General features: G+C 54.7%; 1 protein-coding gene across 10 annotated transcripts in view; it reads right to left on the bottom strand.

Moving 5' to 3' along the window:
- Window positions 1–1640: 1640 nt before the first annotated feature.
- The window catches only part of DMTN (dematin actin binding protein), a 30992-nt gene continuing 19121 nt past the window's right edge, over window positions 1641–13511 (bottom strand). For 7 of the 10 annotated variants that reach the window (XM_036313741.1, XM_036313744.1, XM_036313740.1 and 4 more), the window contains 14 exons: window positions 13201–13275; window positions 12671–12826; window positions 11738–11782; window positions 11406–11505; window positions 11028–11084; window positions 10670–10822; window positions 8715–8839; window positions 7554–7659; window positions 3919–3983; window positions 3716–3764; window positions 3567–3574; window positions 3325–3390; window positions 2983–3063; window positions 1641–2844 (listed from right to left, as the gene is read on the bottom strand). In XM_036313741.1, the coding sequence (XP_036169634.1) occupies window positions 2731–2844; window positions 2983–3063; window positions 3325–3390; window positions 3567–3574; window positions 3716–3764; window positions 3919–3983; window positions 7554–7659; window positions 8715–8839; window positions 10670–10822; window positions 11028–11084; window positions 11406–11505; window positions 11738–11782; window positions 12671–12826; window positions 13201–13275 (1200 nt within the window). In that variant the 3' untranslated portion in view covers window positions 1641–2730. The remainder of the gene's footprint in view (window positions 2845–2982; window positions 3064–3324; window positions 3391–3566; window positions 3575–3715; window positions 3765–3918; window positions 3984–7553; window positions 7660–8714; window positions 8840–10669; window positions 10823–11027; window positions 11085–11405; window positions 11506–11737; window positions 11783–12670; window positions 12827–13200; window positions 13276–13511) is intronic. The other 3 variants (XM_036313746.1, XM_036313745.1, XM_036313748.1) reach the window with 3 other exon arrangements.

The following is a 13511-nucleotide window of genomic DNA, read 5'->3' as shown; positions in this document are numbered from 1 at the left end:
CCCCACTGGTGCACGAATCCGTGCACTGGGCTTCTAGTTGACTATAAAATCCAACTTATAAATGTACTTTGATCAGTAGTAGTAAGATCTAATTTTTTTTAAGGGTTGCTACTAAAAGGGTTTGGAAACCACTGGATGAAATAACTACCAAGGTTTTGCATCTGTTTGTACATGCGTATCCATGTGTATTTTGGGGAGGAGGCACTGAGAGATTCTCCCTAAGCTTTTGTTTTAGGGACAGAGCTGCCAAGTTGCTCTGAATCTCAGGAACGTAAATCCTTTAGGATATACTATCCAGTCAGCCCCACCATGAGCATTTCCCAGTGAGCTGTGATTAAATACTGCCTCAGCTTGCTTTGTTGCTCAACAGTCTGGGAGCTGGGTGGACACAGTGGCGCTGGCCTCTCCACCACTGTCCCTCTGCTGGAACAGGTAAGCCCTCCACCATTCACTGATGCCTCACGGAAGTGCGTGTGTGGAGACCATCCCTCTCTCTGTTCCTAGTCTGGCCTCTCTGCTGCCCCTTGAGGGACAAGTGTCTATATTGGGAAAGTCCTGGGTTAGCAGTCAAGAAACTCAGACGTTTGTCTCCATTCTCTACTCAGTTGCATGTAGCTTCAGGCCATAGATGAAATGTCTCTATTTCACAATTTTCTCCTAAACTTAGTGGATTAAAATGATTTGTTGTCCTCACGGGTTTGTTGAGAAGATAAAACAATGTTGTGGACATAACAGAACTTCAGCAACTTAAAATCATCATTCACATTTGAATGATTCTTACCCACTTTGCTTTTGTTTCAACCCAAGGGGCTAGAAACTCATCCTGGGGTGGGAGATTGGATTCAGGTCCCAGCTGCAGTCTTAGGTTCACACTGGGTCCCCCTCCACCTCACCTGATCCTTCTGATCGAATGAACGCCGCTTTACACGCCCACGCATGGGCTCTGTTCCAGCCAGGTGAGGCAGCCCCTCCCCTCCGAGTCCCCATACCAAAGTCCTCCCTCTGATCTCCCAATCAAACCTTCACCCCTTCACCCACTTCGATGCCCAGTTCCCGGGCTGCTCCCCCTGGAATGCTTTGTCAAGTCAACCAAGACCAAATGACTGTACCCTTCTCCTCGGCCTCCACTACCCTTGCTCCTGCTAGAGTTCAGCCATCGTGTCTCCATTCCTTAGTGTCCTCAGCCTGGTCCTTGATAGTCAGCTCACTGCCTACTCATTTCCTGTTGACCTTTGCTGTGTGTTTGGTCTCTCGCTGAACTGTCATATCTCAGGCACTGGAGGGGGCAGTCATGTCAGAGATCGATGAGCTCGCCTGTGCAGGGGAGCACTTAGGGCTTCGGTGGAGGATGGAGCAGCCTTTTCTCCTTGCTGGCTCTCCTCTCAGGCTCTGGAGTATGTTTCTGCCTTTCCATCCACCGTCACCATCACACAGCCCCGAAGGGGAGGTGGCAGCTGGGAGCCTGCTGGACCAGGCCCTGCTCTTATGGCCCAGGTGGGGAAGGACAGTGTGTGTGTCATCGCTCTATCTCCTCCAACCCTGTATGCCCCCCATTTGAACCTTCACTCCCATGACTTCGCTCAGCCTGGCATCACCCGTCCCTCTCACCCGGACCTTGTGGCTCATAAAGAACAAGTAAATTTGGGGACCCAATGCAACCTTTTAATTCCAAGCAGAGTTCCCCTCCCCCAGTATCATCTCACACATACACACAGTGGAAAGGGATGCCAGGGTCTGGGCAGGAACAAAACCCAGACCTGGGCAAAAAATATATATATATAATTATATACACATATGTATTTGTAGAGAAGAAAAGCTGGGAATGTGATTAGGTAGGGCAGAGAGTTGGGTGAGGAAGCAGCTGGGGTGCCCCAATAAATTACATTCTTTAGAGAGCATGGTGGGGGATGCATGGGTATGGGTGGGACCTGGTGGCCTGGCCTCTTGTTCCCATCTGAGGGAGCCTGAAGGCCTGGTCCTGCCTAGGATCCTGGTGTCAGAAGGTAGGAGTCTAGCTCACTGTGCCTGGAGGCTGATGGGGGCCTGGGGTTCGGTATAGGCGACATCTCCACTCTAAGCCAAGGCTTCTGGGGAAGCCACAGAGCTGAGCATGAGGCTTCAAAGCATAGGATGTGCAAGGAGGTCAGAGGGTAAACTGGCGGGCAGGGCGGCCTCCCTGCTGGAGGCTGAGCTCAGCCTTGCTCCTACTGGAGTCAGAGGCGGGAGGCCCAGGTGCAGGGGGAGCCTCCCGGTGAGGCGAGGAGGAGTGCTGGGCAGATGGGGTCCTGGAGCTGTGCCTGCCTGCCTGCTGCTTCCTGCCTCACCTCCTCCGCAGGCTGAGGGCTCTACCCACCTACTGATCCAGACATCAACCGCCTGCACCACGTGCCATGTCCAGGTCGCCTCACTCCCTCTTCTGGGACCTCTCTTCATGGGGTGGGGGCAGGGAGAGGGTGCAGACATTAACTCTGAGTGCTGGAGTCCAGCCTGGGTTTGCCCTGTGCAGTGAGGACTAGGGAGGAGGGGAGGCCCCTGGCTCATTATGGGAAGAAGGTCCATGTCCCACAGCCCAGCACTGAGAGAAGACCGGGCTCCCCTTGACCTAGCGAATGCAGCCAACCCCACCTCTGCCCACTTCTGTGCCCCCCCCCGAGAGATGATGCTTTAGGGTCCAGTGACCCAGCTCCAGAGAGCCGCAGGGGTGAGGGTCAGTCAGGAAGTGTGGGGCGGTCAGAAGAGGGAAGCCTTCTTCTTGAGCTCATTCCGCTTCCACAGAGCCAGCTTGCTAAACTCTTCAGGAGACATGGCGAACACCCTGGAGAAGTCCTCGGCTGACAGATGCCTCTGCAGGGGACAGACCAAGGCCGCTTAGGGAGAGGAGGGCGGGCTGGGCTGAGCGACCAAGGGGGCAGGTCTTCCCCACCAGGAGGGGAGGCTGCCCGATAGAGCCCCTGCACCCACCAGCGCCTCTCCCCTGCATACCTCCAGCCTCATCCGATCCACACCTGGAGGCAACTTGGTTCGCCCCTTATTGGTCACCACCAGCATTTCGTAGGGATAGATCTGGGGGGCAGGGCAGGGGGCAGTCTTAGGCTCATAGTGTTCCCTGTTGCTGTCAACCCTCAACTCCCCAGGCCCCCTTATCAGCCTGCAGGGCCATTGGGTTCATGCCATGTTGCCATCCAGCGCCCCCAGCTTCCCCGTCAGCAACTCCAGGAGGATCCCATAGCGCATTCACTTGCCTGGCTTCTCCCCAAGCTGGCCACCCCACTGCAGAGGCTTCTGTCCCCTGCCCACCCCCCCGGCTCTGCCGCTGCCCCTCACCTTCTGCTCCAGCACACAGGGCAGGGAGTTCCCCCGGTCCATCCTCCCCCTCTGGCCCTCTCCGTTCTGGGGAGACCAAAGCCGCAGTGAGCCAGAGTGGGGCAGGGAGACCTCCCCAGCCTTACCCGGGGCTTCTCATGTGCTCACCAGGCAACTGGGTGGCCCAACACCCCCTCCCCCAACACTGCCAGTTGCCTGTCCCAGGCTTCTGTGCTCCACATCCTCCTCCGGATGGCACTCACCTGCAGGCCTGGGGAGAGAAGAGTCATTGTTCAGACCAGCCAGCTTAGCCTCCCTGCCCTGCAGCCACACAGCCCTGCCCGCATCCCAGACACAGCTGCCCCAGGGCCTGCTTAAGCCCTTTCTCCGCTGGCCTGACCCTGCCTCTCACCTGGGCTTCCAGCCTCACTCCCGGTTGGGCTGAAGTCTGTGGACTGCAGCTAGAAAGGACAGAAAGGATCAGAAGGAAGCTGAGTGTTCCTCATCAGTCCCTTCCCTTGAAGGTCTTCCCTTCCCCAAGTAGCTCAGCCCCTCAGAGGACGCCACGTGCACAATCCTTCCCTGTGGTCTGGGACCTGTGGTCAGGAACCTTACCCGGCTCAGGGTGGTCCTGCCGTAGGCCGGGAGGGAAGATGACTTTGATGTTCCACCGTGCAAGGCTAGGAGAGAGGGGGGTGGGGGGGTGGGAGAGAGAGAGAGAGGCCGTTCAGTCCCTCTGGCTTGACAGTCATTTTGAGCGGGATCCCTCTCTGGACCCCCAACCAGGGGCAGGGCAGTGAAGGGTAGACCTGTGGTCTCTGTTGGCTTCCAGCTCCTGCCCATGACCTCCAGCGAGTGGCATCGTGCTGGTGCCTCTGAACTCTCTTGAATGCCTTCCCTCTAACAGAAGGGCATCAAACACTCATTTGGGCCAAATGCCCGAGTTAAAATCCAGAGTTAGCGAGCGATTGTCAGATGATGAAGCTCACCAGTGTAAAATGAACTTCTGGGGTAAAAAAAGGAATCTGACATCTCATAAAAATAATCAAATTGTTACAATTATATTATTAGCGAGTTTAGTAACCACGTTTTAAACATTTGACCCTATAATACAGAAACAATACTGTCCTCAGCTCTGTCAGCTGCTGGACTGCACCCGCAGCCAAAACGTGGATTGCATGATTAGGTGTCACCTTCAACTTACACATTTAATAATATCACTAAGCTTTCAAGCACTGAGATTATAATTCAAGAAAATTGGTTTTCAGCAATAGGTTTTCCTAGGAAATCTTTGTACCTAAGATCTTTAGTTTGGGCAGATCTCAAAACTCCTTCATCTCCAATTACTAGAAGTTGTTAGCATTCTATAGCAATCATCTTGACCAGACTTATTGTTTAAATGTTTAGCCTTGACAGACTCAAAACTATAAGGAACTGTCTTCTTAAAACATTCTTATAAAATCTGTTATTTGGAAGTTTAATTGGTGAGAACAAAATGTGTTGGGGGGGACCTTGGTTGTTTTTTTCCTTAATACTTAGTTTTAAAACCACTTACACACTTATTTTTGTGTAGAAAATCATCTGCTGTTGCGATATCATTCATTACTTATGTTTGAAAGTGACTATTCAATGTTACCATTAAGTCAGAATGACATGCCTATACATAATTTTAAATGTTTTTTGGTTAGTCCTCACTTGAGGATATTTTTTCCATTGATTTTTAGAGATAGTGAAAAAAAGGGCGGGGGAGAAATATTGATGTGAGAGAGACACATCCATTGGTTGCCTCCCGCACAAGTCCCGACTAGGGCTGGGCATCTAACCTGCAACCCATGCCCTTGACTGGGAATCAAACCCTTGACCCTGTGGTGCACAGGCCAATGCTCTAACCACAGAGCACACCAGCTAGGGCTATCTATAATTTTGGAATTGTTAAGGTTGATTAGCTGCGACTGTAACCCAGTGGTCGGCAAACTGTGGCCCCTTGAGTGTGGCTCTTCCACAAAATACCACGTGCGGGCGCGCACGTACAGTGCGATTGAAACTTCTTGGCCACACTCAAGGGGCCAAAGAGCCGCATGTGGCTCACGAGCTGCAGTTTGCCAACCACTGCTGTAACCCATGTAATCCTATGATCTTTGATCACATGCAAGTTCAGGGGTGCCAAAATGATGATGATGGAGACATTTTGCTATTCAGCTTTTCAAGGCCAAATGGAAGTTAAAGAGCTAATTTGGACTGAAAGCAAGTTCTAGTGGAACACGGAGACTGAATTCAACCTTCAGAGCATCTCTCTGTCTCATTCTTCAGGCCTTAACTACTTAGTCCACATTCTCTGAAAACTCTTCCCACCCCTTCTGAAATATCATCCTGGTCTTTTGGTGACCCTGTGGATGTCCTAGCCAGAGACCTACCTTAGGGTTCCTGAACCCCACCCCCCACCCCAGGGCCTTCATCTCCACTGCACAGCAGGCAGCCCCTGCAATGGTCGCCCCCGGACCTCGCTATCCACACTGCTTCACCCTGGCACTTGACGCCCGGGGCCCCACTTTGTGACCATAGCGCCCTTCTTTGTTTGCAGCTTCCTTCAGCCTGGTTCCCAGCACACCTGTTCGTCAATCTCATGGGGACCTCTGGTGACCTGACCCAAACTCCCTGTCCTTCAACCTGTGGTTGGGTACAAAACTGCTTTCACCAGTACTGAGCAGCTCACCTGGCCCCGCATCCCACAGACCTGCCTCAAAAAACTCTGCCTGGATCAGCCTTGGGCCCCGGCTCGCCATGTAGATGGTCATCACTGCAGATGGACGGCTGGGCAGCTCCCTTCCCTGAGGTGGCTGTTCCAAACCTTCCCAAATCTCCACTTCTAATTGGCTGTCCCAGATCAAGTCCCCACCTTCAGAGAGAGAGGCCCCTGAGGCCAGCCCCACATCCTGACCAACCCTGAGCCAACCCTCAGCTGGACCTGAAGGTGTGTGCTCTCCAGGGTACAGCCTGCCCCTGTCCCTGCCCTCTCTCCTCTCTGCACAATCCCATCTTTCTTACGGCCTTACTACTACCTAAACCCTGAAGACGCTCCCTGAGGCCTGCCTTGCCCCTCAAGCTCCCGACTCAGTCAAACTCGCACTTCAAACCCAACATGTCCTAAACCAGTCTCTTCATCTTTCTCCCAACCCTGCCTCTTTCACGATCTCAGTTCTAGGCTTCTCATCACCAGCACCCAAGGCAAACCCCCAACTCGCCTGCCCCTCTCCTCCCACGGAGTCAGTTGCTTCAGTCTCCTATGTATTTCTCAAACCCATGCATGCCCTCTGCTCTGCACTGTCTATGTTAGCCCTCACCCAGACCGCTGGGAAGTGTGGGAGGTTGTCTCCAATCGTGGCCCGAAACACCATCTCCCAGCGCCTAAGTGCCATTCCTGTGTCAGGAAATGGAATCTCCCCCTTCCCGGAGTCTGGGCTGCTCTGACCAATAGGATGCAGTGGACACGAAGCTGTGTGGCTTCTGTGCTTTTAGAGGCCTGTAACTCCCAGTTCTGGGCACTCAGATCTCCCCTCTCCTCTCCAGCTGCCATGCTCTAAGGAAGTCCCGGCCAAACTCGGGTGATTGGAGGCATGGTGTCCAAAGCGCTGGCTACCCCAGCTCTCTGGTGTCAATCCTGCCACCACATGGCACACTCTGGGCACTGATTCCAGGCTCCTGGAGGCCCTCTCCACTGGCCAGGAGGCTCCTGTTCCTGCCTTTGCTTCCACCGTCCCCCGTCTCTGCGATGCCCTTCTTTCCCACTCAATTTGTCTCATTCTTCAAGACCCAGTGAGCACCCCCTGGCCCTCGGACTACAGGCCCTGTCACTGTGCACAGCTCATCCCAGTACCTGCTACACTGCACTGAAACCTGTTACCACAGCAATTTCCCCAGTGATTGGAAGTTACTGAAGGACAGGACTGTATTTTTTCACTCTTTATAAGCCCCAGTGCCTCCCACATGGTAGACACTCAATAAATGTTTATTCAATTAAGCAAAATTAGCTAATTCTGCTTTAGCTGATACTATTGTTTATCATCTCGTCTTGTTCCACGACTGGAATTCTTGCCCTACGGACAACGTGAGCGCCTTGAGCCAGTGAGCAAATGTTCCATCTCGTACACCCGCGTAGCACGGTGCCGGGCACATGACAAACAGACTCAACAGCTGTTCAGCTCTGGCCTCAGGGTCTGGCCAGGCCTTCCAGCCCCCTTGGTGGCACTCACAGGCATGAAAGGGTGTCCGGTCGGGCAGGGAGCGGGTTTTCCTCCGGATCGGCAGTGACTTTTCCATCTCTTCTTTCAAGATCATCTTTCCCAAGTTGGAAGTGACCTGGGGACAAAAGGGGATGGATCCAAGACTTTGATACTTGTTTCTCATCTCCAGAAGGTTCAGAGTTGGGCATGTTGCAGGCAGGAACGGGGACGGATCTCCCCAGTGGCTGGGCCAGGAACCCCGGAAGCCTGGCATCCTGGTCTGAGGCCCTGCCATATGGGGGTGCATTCTCTCTTCCCACGACCAGCGCAGAGAGAGAGAAAGAACGTGGAGGTTGATGAATCTTAATTAGAACGCAACGAGGGTTAAGGAAAAATGAAAAAACACAAGACTGAGACAAAACTAGAGGGAAAGCTGGGCCTGGGTGTGGCGTCTGCCCTCTGATGGAGGGACAGACACAGAGAGCGTCAGCACCGCAAGCAGATTTATTAAATACTCAAGTAACAGGGAGTTACATCCCATCCGGGTGGGCCCTGAGTTCCTGGCGACATCCTGAGATCCACCCCCTAACACTGGGCGGGAAGGTCAAACTGAGTGGCGCCCGGTCTGTTGAGCAGGTCGGCCCCAGGGCGTGGCTCTGCCTTCGCTCTGAGTTTCAGCGACGTATTTAAAGATGCCCGAGTGTTTTGCCAACGGCCCTCGACACGGCCACACTGGGTTTGGCCGCCCCCAGAGCAAGGAGTCAGAGCCGCTCAGTGTGACTCTACCCCAGCGGCCTCCTAGCCCAGGTCACCAGGCCCAGAGCACAAGCCATGTCACCATCAGTGGCCTTTGCACGACTCCCAACACCCTCTCTCATCCTCTGGAGACCAGCAGCCTGCTCTCCCGCTTCTCCTCTTCCCAAGAGCTGCTCAGCCTGCTCAGCCTGGCACTGATGGGACCACCTTTCTGTGCCTTTGACCCTAACATAACCAGTGTTTCCCCAAAGCAGCACGAAGTCCTGGGGTCCCTGCCAAAGCAGCAACTGAAATCCTGGGAAAGAAGAGGAAGTCCTCACATGCTCTGACCAGGGTGCTCTCCAGGCGTGAACCCTTTAGAATGAACAGCTCTGGAACCAGGGCGTCTGTCCCCAAGGAGACCCAGGAGGGGGAGCGGGGGCAGCGAGATGCTACCTTACTGAGTTCCTCTCTCTGGCGCTCCCTGAGGGCCTTCATCTCCTCCCCGGAGTCATCGTCGTCCTCCTCCTCCTCCTCCTCTGCGCCTCTCCGGGATGCTTTCCGCTTCCTCCATTCTGTTTCTGGGAAACACAGGCGGAAGCCCGCGTGTCAGCCATTGGCTCAACAAGCATTTATCAGGTGTGCATCACACCGCGCTGCATATTAAAGTGAGCGCTACAGCCGAAACCTGTTTGGCTCAGTGGACAGAGCGTCGGCCTGCGGACTGAAGGGTCCCAGGTTCGATTCCAGTCAAGGGCATGTACCTGGGTTGCGGGCACATCCCCAGTGGGGGGTGTGCAGGAGTGCCGGGAGCCGGTCCATCCTCGCTATTTCAAGGGACCTGGCATATATGGCATACTGTTCTTAATATGTTTGCTCACCTTCTTGGCACTATGTGTTTTAACCAAGGTCACCTCTCTGAGAAAGGTTGTTTCCCCAGGTAGGGATTTTCCCCTGAAATTAGGGAGGGAATAAAACCCCTTAACTAAGTGCCAGGCAGATAATTAATCACTTTAACTACGAACAATCATGCTTAAGCTACATAATCTTTACTCCCTGGAATGGAGATAAGAAACACCCTAACCTTTGGAATAGAGATTGATAGGATTGGAATCAACTGGTATAAATACAGATGTAACAAGACAACAGGACACAGAACCTAGACACAGAACCTACACAGAACCTAGAGACAGAAGAACTTCGCTGGAGAGAACATGGCAAAAGATCCTGGACAGAAACTGGAAACAGAACCTAGAGACAGAACCTAGAGACAGAACCTAGAGACAGAACATGGCAAAAGATCCTGGACAGAAACTGGCAACAGAACCTAGCAAGAGAACCTGGCTGAAGAACCTAGACACAGAACCTGGCTACAGAACCTGGATAGAACATGGCAAGAGAACCTGACTAGAACCTGGTGACTGAACCTGGCTGGAGAACCTGGACAGAACCTGGCTGGAGAACCTAGCGAGGGAACATGGCTACAGAACCTGGCTGGAGAACCTGGAGAACCTGGAGAACCTAGCAAGAGAACATGGACACAGAACCTGGCTGGAGATCCTGAACAGAACTTGGCTGGAGATCCAGACCAGAACTTGGCTGGAGATCCTGGCTAGAGATCCTGGCTAGGCTGCTGATCAACTGAACACTGTCTCTGTGTCATTCCTTCTTCGCCGACTCCGTCTACACCTTTGGGAACCCCTGGACCTGCTGGGGTTGGACCCCAGCACAGGAGGCAGCTGATCGATGTTTCTAACTATCTCTCTCCCTTCCTCTCTGTAAAAAATCAATAAAATATATTTTTTTAAAAAATAAAGTGAGCACTACAATTTTTTTTTTTTTTACAGAGAGGAAGGGAGAGGGATAGAGTTAGAAACATCGATGAGAGAGAAACATCGAACAGCTGCCTCCTGCACACCCCCTACTGGGGATGTGCCCACAACCAAGGTACATGCCCTTGACTGGAATCGAACCTAGGACCCTTCAGTTCGCAGGCTGATGCTCTATCCACTGAGCCAAACCGATTAGGGCTAAATTTTTTTTTTAAAGAAAAGAAAAATAACAATTGCCTTACAGTGAGGCTGGGTGGACAATATACACTCACATAACTCAAATTCACTGGGACCAAGACTTGTCTCATTTCTCTTTCCCAGAGTTCCTACTACAGAGCCTGGGATGCGTAGAAGTGTGGCAAATGTCTGCTGAGTGGTCCAATAAATGAATGGGAAGTGACAAATGACTAACCAATAAGCTGTTGATACCAAAGCTCTAGGAGTGGGTGAGTGAAGAGCCTACAGGGTTCACCAGAGGACACGGGGTGGGTGGGGTGGGGTGAGGGTGGGCCCATGGGGCATCCACAGGGGCGATGGGCAGTGTCCTGCCTCCCTTCTCCCCTCAACAGTTTCTCTTACCCACAACAGCCAGCGATGGGGGGCATGGCCAGTAGTCAGTCTCGATCTTGGCTGGCTGGTTGGGGTCAGGGGGCTGGGCTGCAGGGAACTTCGATGACTCAATGATGAGGTCCTCAATCTGGTGCTTGCTCTGAGGGCTGCCTCCCATGGACTCTGCGGGTGGAGGTCAGGGTCAGCCTGTGCACACCCCAGCCCCGCACCTGCCCCCCTTCACACCTGTGAGGTCGTGGGTGTCAAAACAGCGCATAAGGAAGCACAGGGCACGGTTGTGTGCTGATATGGACACTTACTCTCCTGCCCCCTCCCAGCCTTGGGCACAGCCTCCCAGCATGGGGATCAGGTGAGTCAGGAGCCTCACCTCTCTGCTTGTAGATGGGTGGCTTCTTGTAGATGTTGGAATCTGGGCGGGTGGTCTCTGTACAGAGCAAAGTGGAGGAGAAGGATGTGTTGATGACAGGGAGGCCAGGTCAGGGATGAGAAAGGAGACAAGGGGAGTGGGAGAAGGTAGGAAATTCGTGGGCTCCTGTCAAGAGCCAAGACAGAACCAGAGTTCCTGGAACTGTCCCTGAGGGGGCTGGGACAGGGTCTACCATCTTTGGGAGCTCTGCCCGGGGTTCTGGCTGCGGAGGTCTGGCCAGTTCTGTGGGGAGCGGATACCCCAGCAAGGGGCTTGGGTTCCTGAAGGAGAAAAGAGGTCCTAGGAAAAGGGTGCAAGCAGACTGGCAGGGAAACCTACCAGGATGGTGGAAATGGGGCAGGCTGGTTCGGGGGGTCCCAGTGGTTCTTGGGGCTGAAGCCTGAGAGATGGTTCCAGGGGTCCGGCTATCCGCCCACACCTGCAGAGCACAAGTGAGGTTCACTGCGGCTCCTGGGTCCCCCTGCCCGGCCCCTCCAACCCATGTAGACGCAGCTGCACCTTACTCCACCATCTCTGTCTCCCACCCTTGCAGCCCCCAAGCTAGACAGACAGATGGACAGAGCTGGCCGGTGACAAAGGAGGGCCAGGGATCCCGGCATCCCTGGGGGCCGGGAGTTGGGCCTGTGGGAGCAGGGCTGGGCGGCACTCACCTCTGGGGACGGTGGGGGGGATGTGGATTTGGGTGACAGCGAGCGCTGCGAAGGAGAGGAGCTGGTCAGAGCCACAGGGTAGGGTGAAACCCTCGTTCCTAGAGCCCCAGAGGGGCCACTGCATCCCTCACCCAAGTCTGCATCCTTACCTGGCCAACGTCTGGGCTATCTCTTCTCTATTAACCCTCCCAGTTCCCAGCGCTGGCCCTCCCGCCTCCCTCCCAGTGCTCTCCTGGGCAGACTCCTAGGCCTGTCCCCAGGGTGCACCAGGAAGCCACCGGCCCTGGAGCAGTGTGCTTGTGCTCGGAAGGCCAGCTGAGGATGGCTGTGGCACCGTCCTCAGGGCCAGACCCACAGCATCGAGGATGGAGTCTGGGCTCTTGGCGGGTATTTAAGTCTCCCTCCAGCCTGGCCCCATCTCGCTGCTCAGCCATGACACTACCCCTTTCTCAAATACCATTTACAAAGCCCCTGGCATGCGTGCTTTATCTCCTGCACTTGACTCCCTGGTGAGATGGATGGGCAGAGGTGCCACCTCCATGTCACAGGAGGGGAAACTGGACCACACAGACACACAGGCACTCAGCTAGGACTTTCAGCCTCTGAGGTCAGTGTTTCTGGGTGCTTTCTACAAATCTGCTTTCTGCCTACTCCCCCTCCCCCACCCTCCTCCTCCTCCTCCCTGACCTCTAGGGGTCGCTGCCATTCAGACACAGCCTCCCCTGCTCTCCCACGGAGCCCTCCAGCCCGTCTCCCCTGCTCTCCACAGCACGCGATTATCACTGGGTGAGTCCTGTGCACAGTTCTCTCTCTTGTTTTGGAGTCTGGCCTCCAGGAAAGAAGGCAGGACAGAGATCCTGCCACCCACCCAGTGTGGCCTGGGGGAGACCTTCCCCCCAAGTCCTGCCCAAGGGGAAGCGTCCCCCCACTCACCTCCCGGCTTCTGGGCAGCTCCACGTGATCCAGGAGAGAATAGGTGAAGTGGGGCTCGTAGATCATGAGGTCAGGCCGCTCGATGTCCAGGATGGCCTTGTCCTTGGGGAGGGCAGCCAAGTCTTTGTAGCCCAGCACCTGGTTGTCCATCTTGGCCTGAAGGGAAATGGTGCCGATGGAACAGACATGCTCAAAAGCTCACCTGGGATCCTGGCCTTACAAGCGAAATTTGCAACTCAGTAGGAAGAAAATGGACAGCCTTTTTAGAGGTCAGCTCCGCGCTAAGTTCCGTTATTCAATTTTAAGGGTTTTAGGGAGTCGCCTTAAAAAACGTAGTCCTTCACCTAGCACTCTGGGTACAAGACAGGACCAGACCAGGAGGAGGACAGCGGGGACACCTTCTCAGGCTTCTGGGGTTCTCTCTGTCCACCAGCCCTGGCAGGGAGGCGGAGTGAAGCGGCACAGCGGGGAGTGGGTCCCGGCCCTGCTCCCTCCCAGCCGGAGGGTGCTGGTGGCCAAGAGGTACTCACCACGATGCTGGAGGGAGAGCCGGGAACACTGGAGTCTCGGGAGGAGCTGACGCTCCCGGGGGAGGTAAGTGGTTGCTGGGGAGAGTGAGAAGGCGGCGTGGGAATGTGCGTGTGGGCGAGGGCCAGGGCCAGGGCCAGGGCCAGGGCGTTCCAAAGGGTGGGCCAGGGCAGAGAGGGAGTCCTAGGCCGCTGGGACCCCAGGGTGCGGCGCTGCGGGCAACCACCAGGTGGCACCATCGACCCCGACCTGACCCTCTCCTGGAAGCCTGGCCGCACCCACCCGGAGCCCCAGGCCCTCACCGCCCCGCGTA

The sequence above is a fragment of the Myotis myotis genome, unplaced genomic scaffold (assembly GCF_014108235.1).
Source record: "Myotis myotis isolate mMyoMyo1 unplaced genomic scaffold, mMyoMyo1.p scaffold_m19_p_6, whole genome shotgun sequence".
Taxonomy (NCBI): domain Eukaryota; kingdom Metazoa; phylum Chordata; class Mammalia; order Chiroptera; family Vespertilionidae; genus Myotis; species Myotis myotis.
Note: the sequence above shows the minus strand (reverse complement) of the source record. Positions and strands in the feature narration are given on the sequence as shown.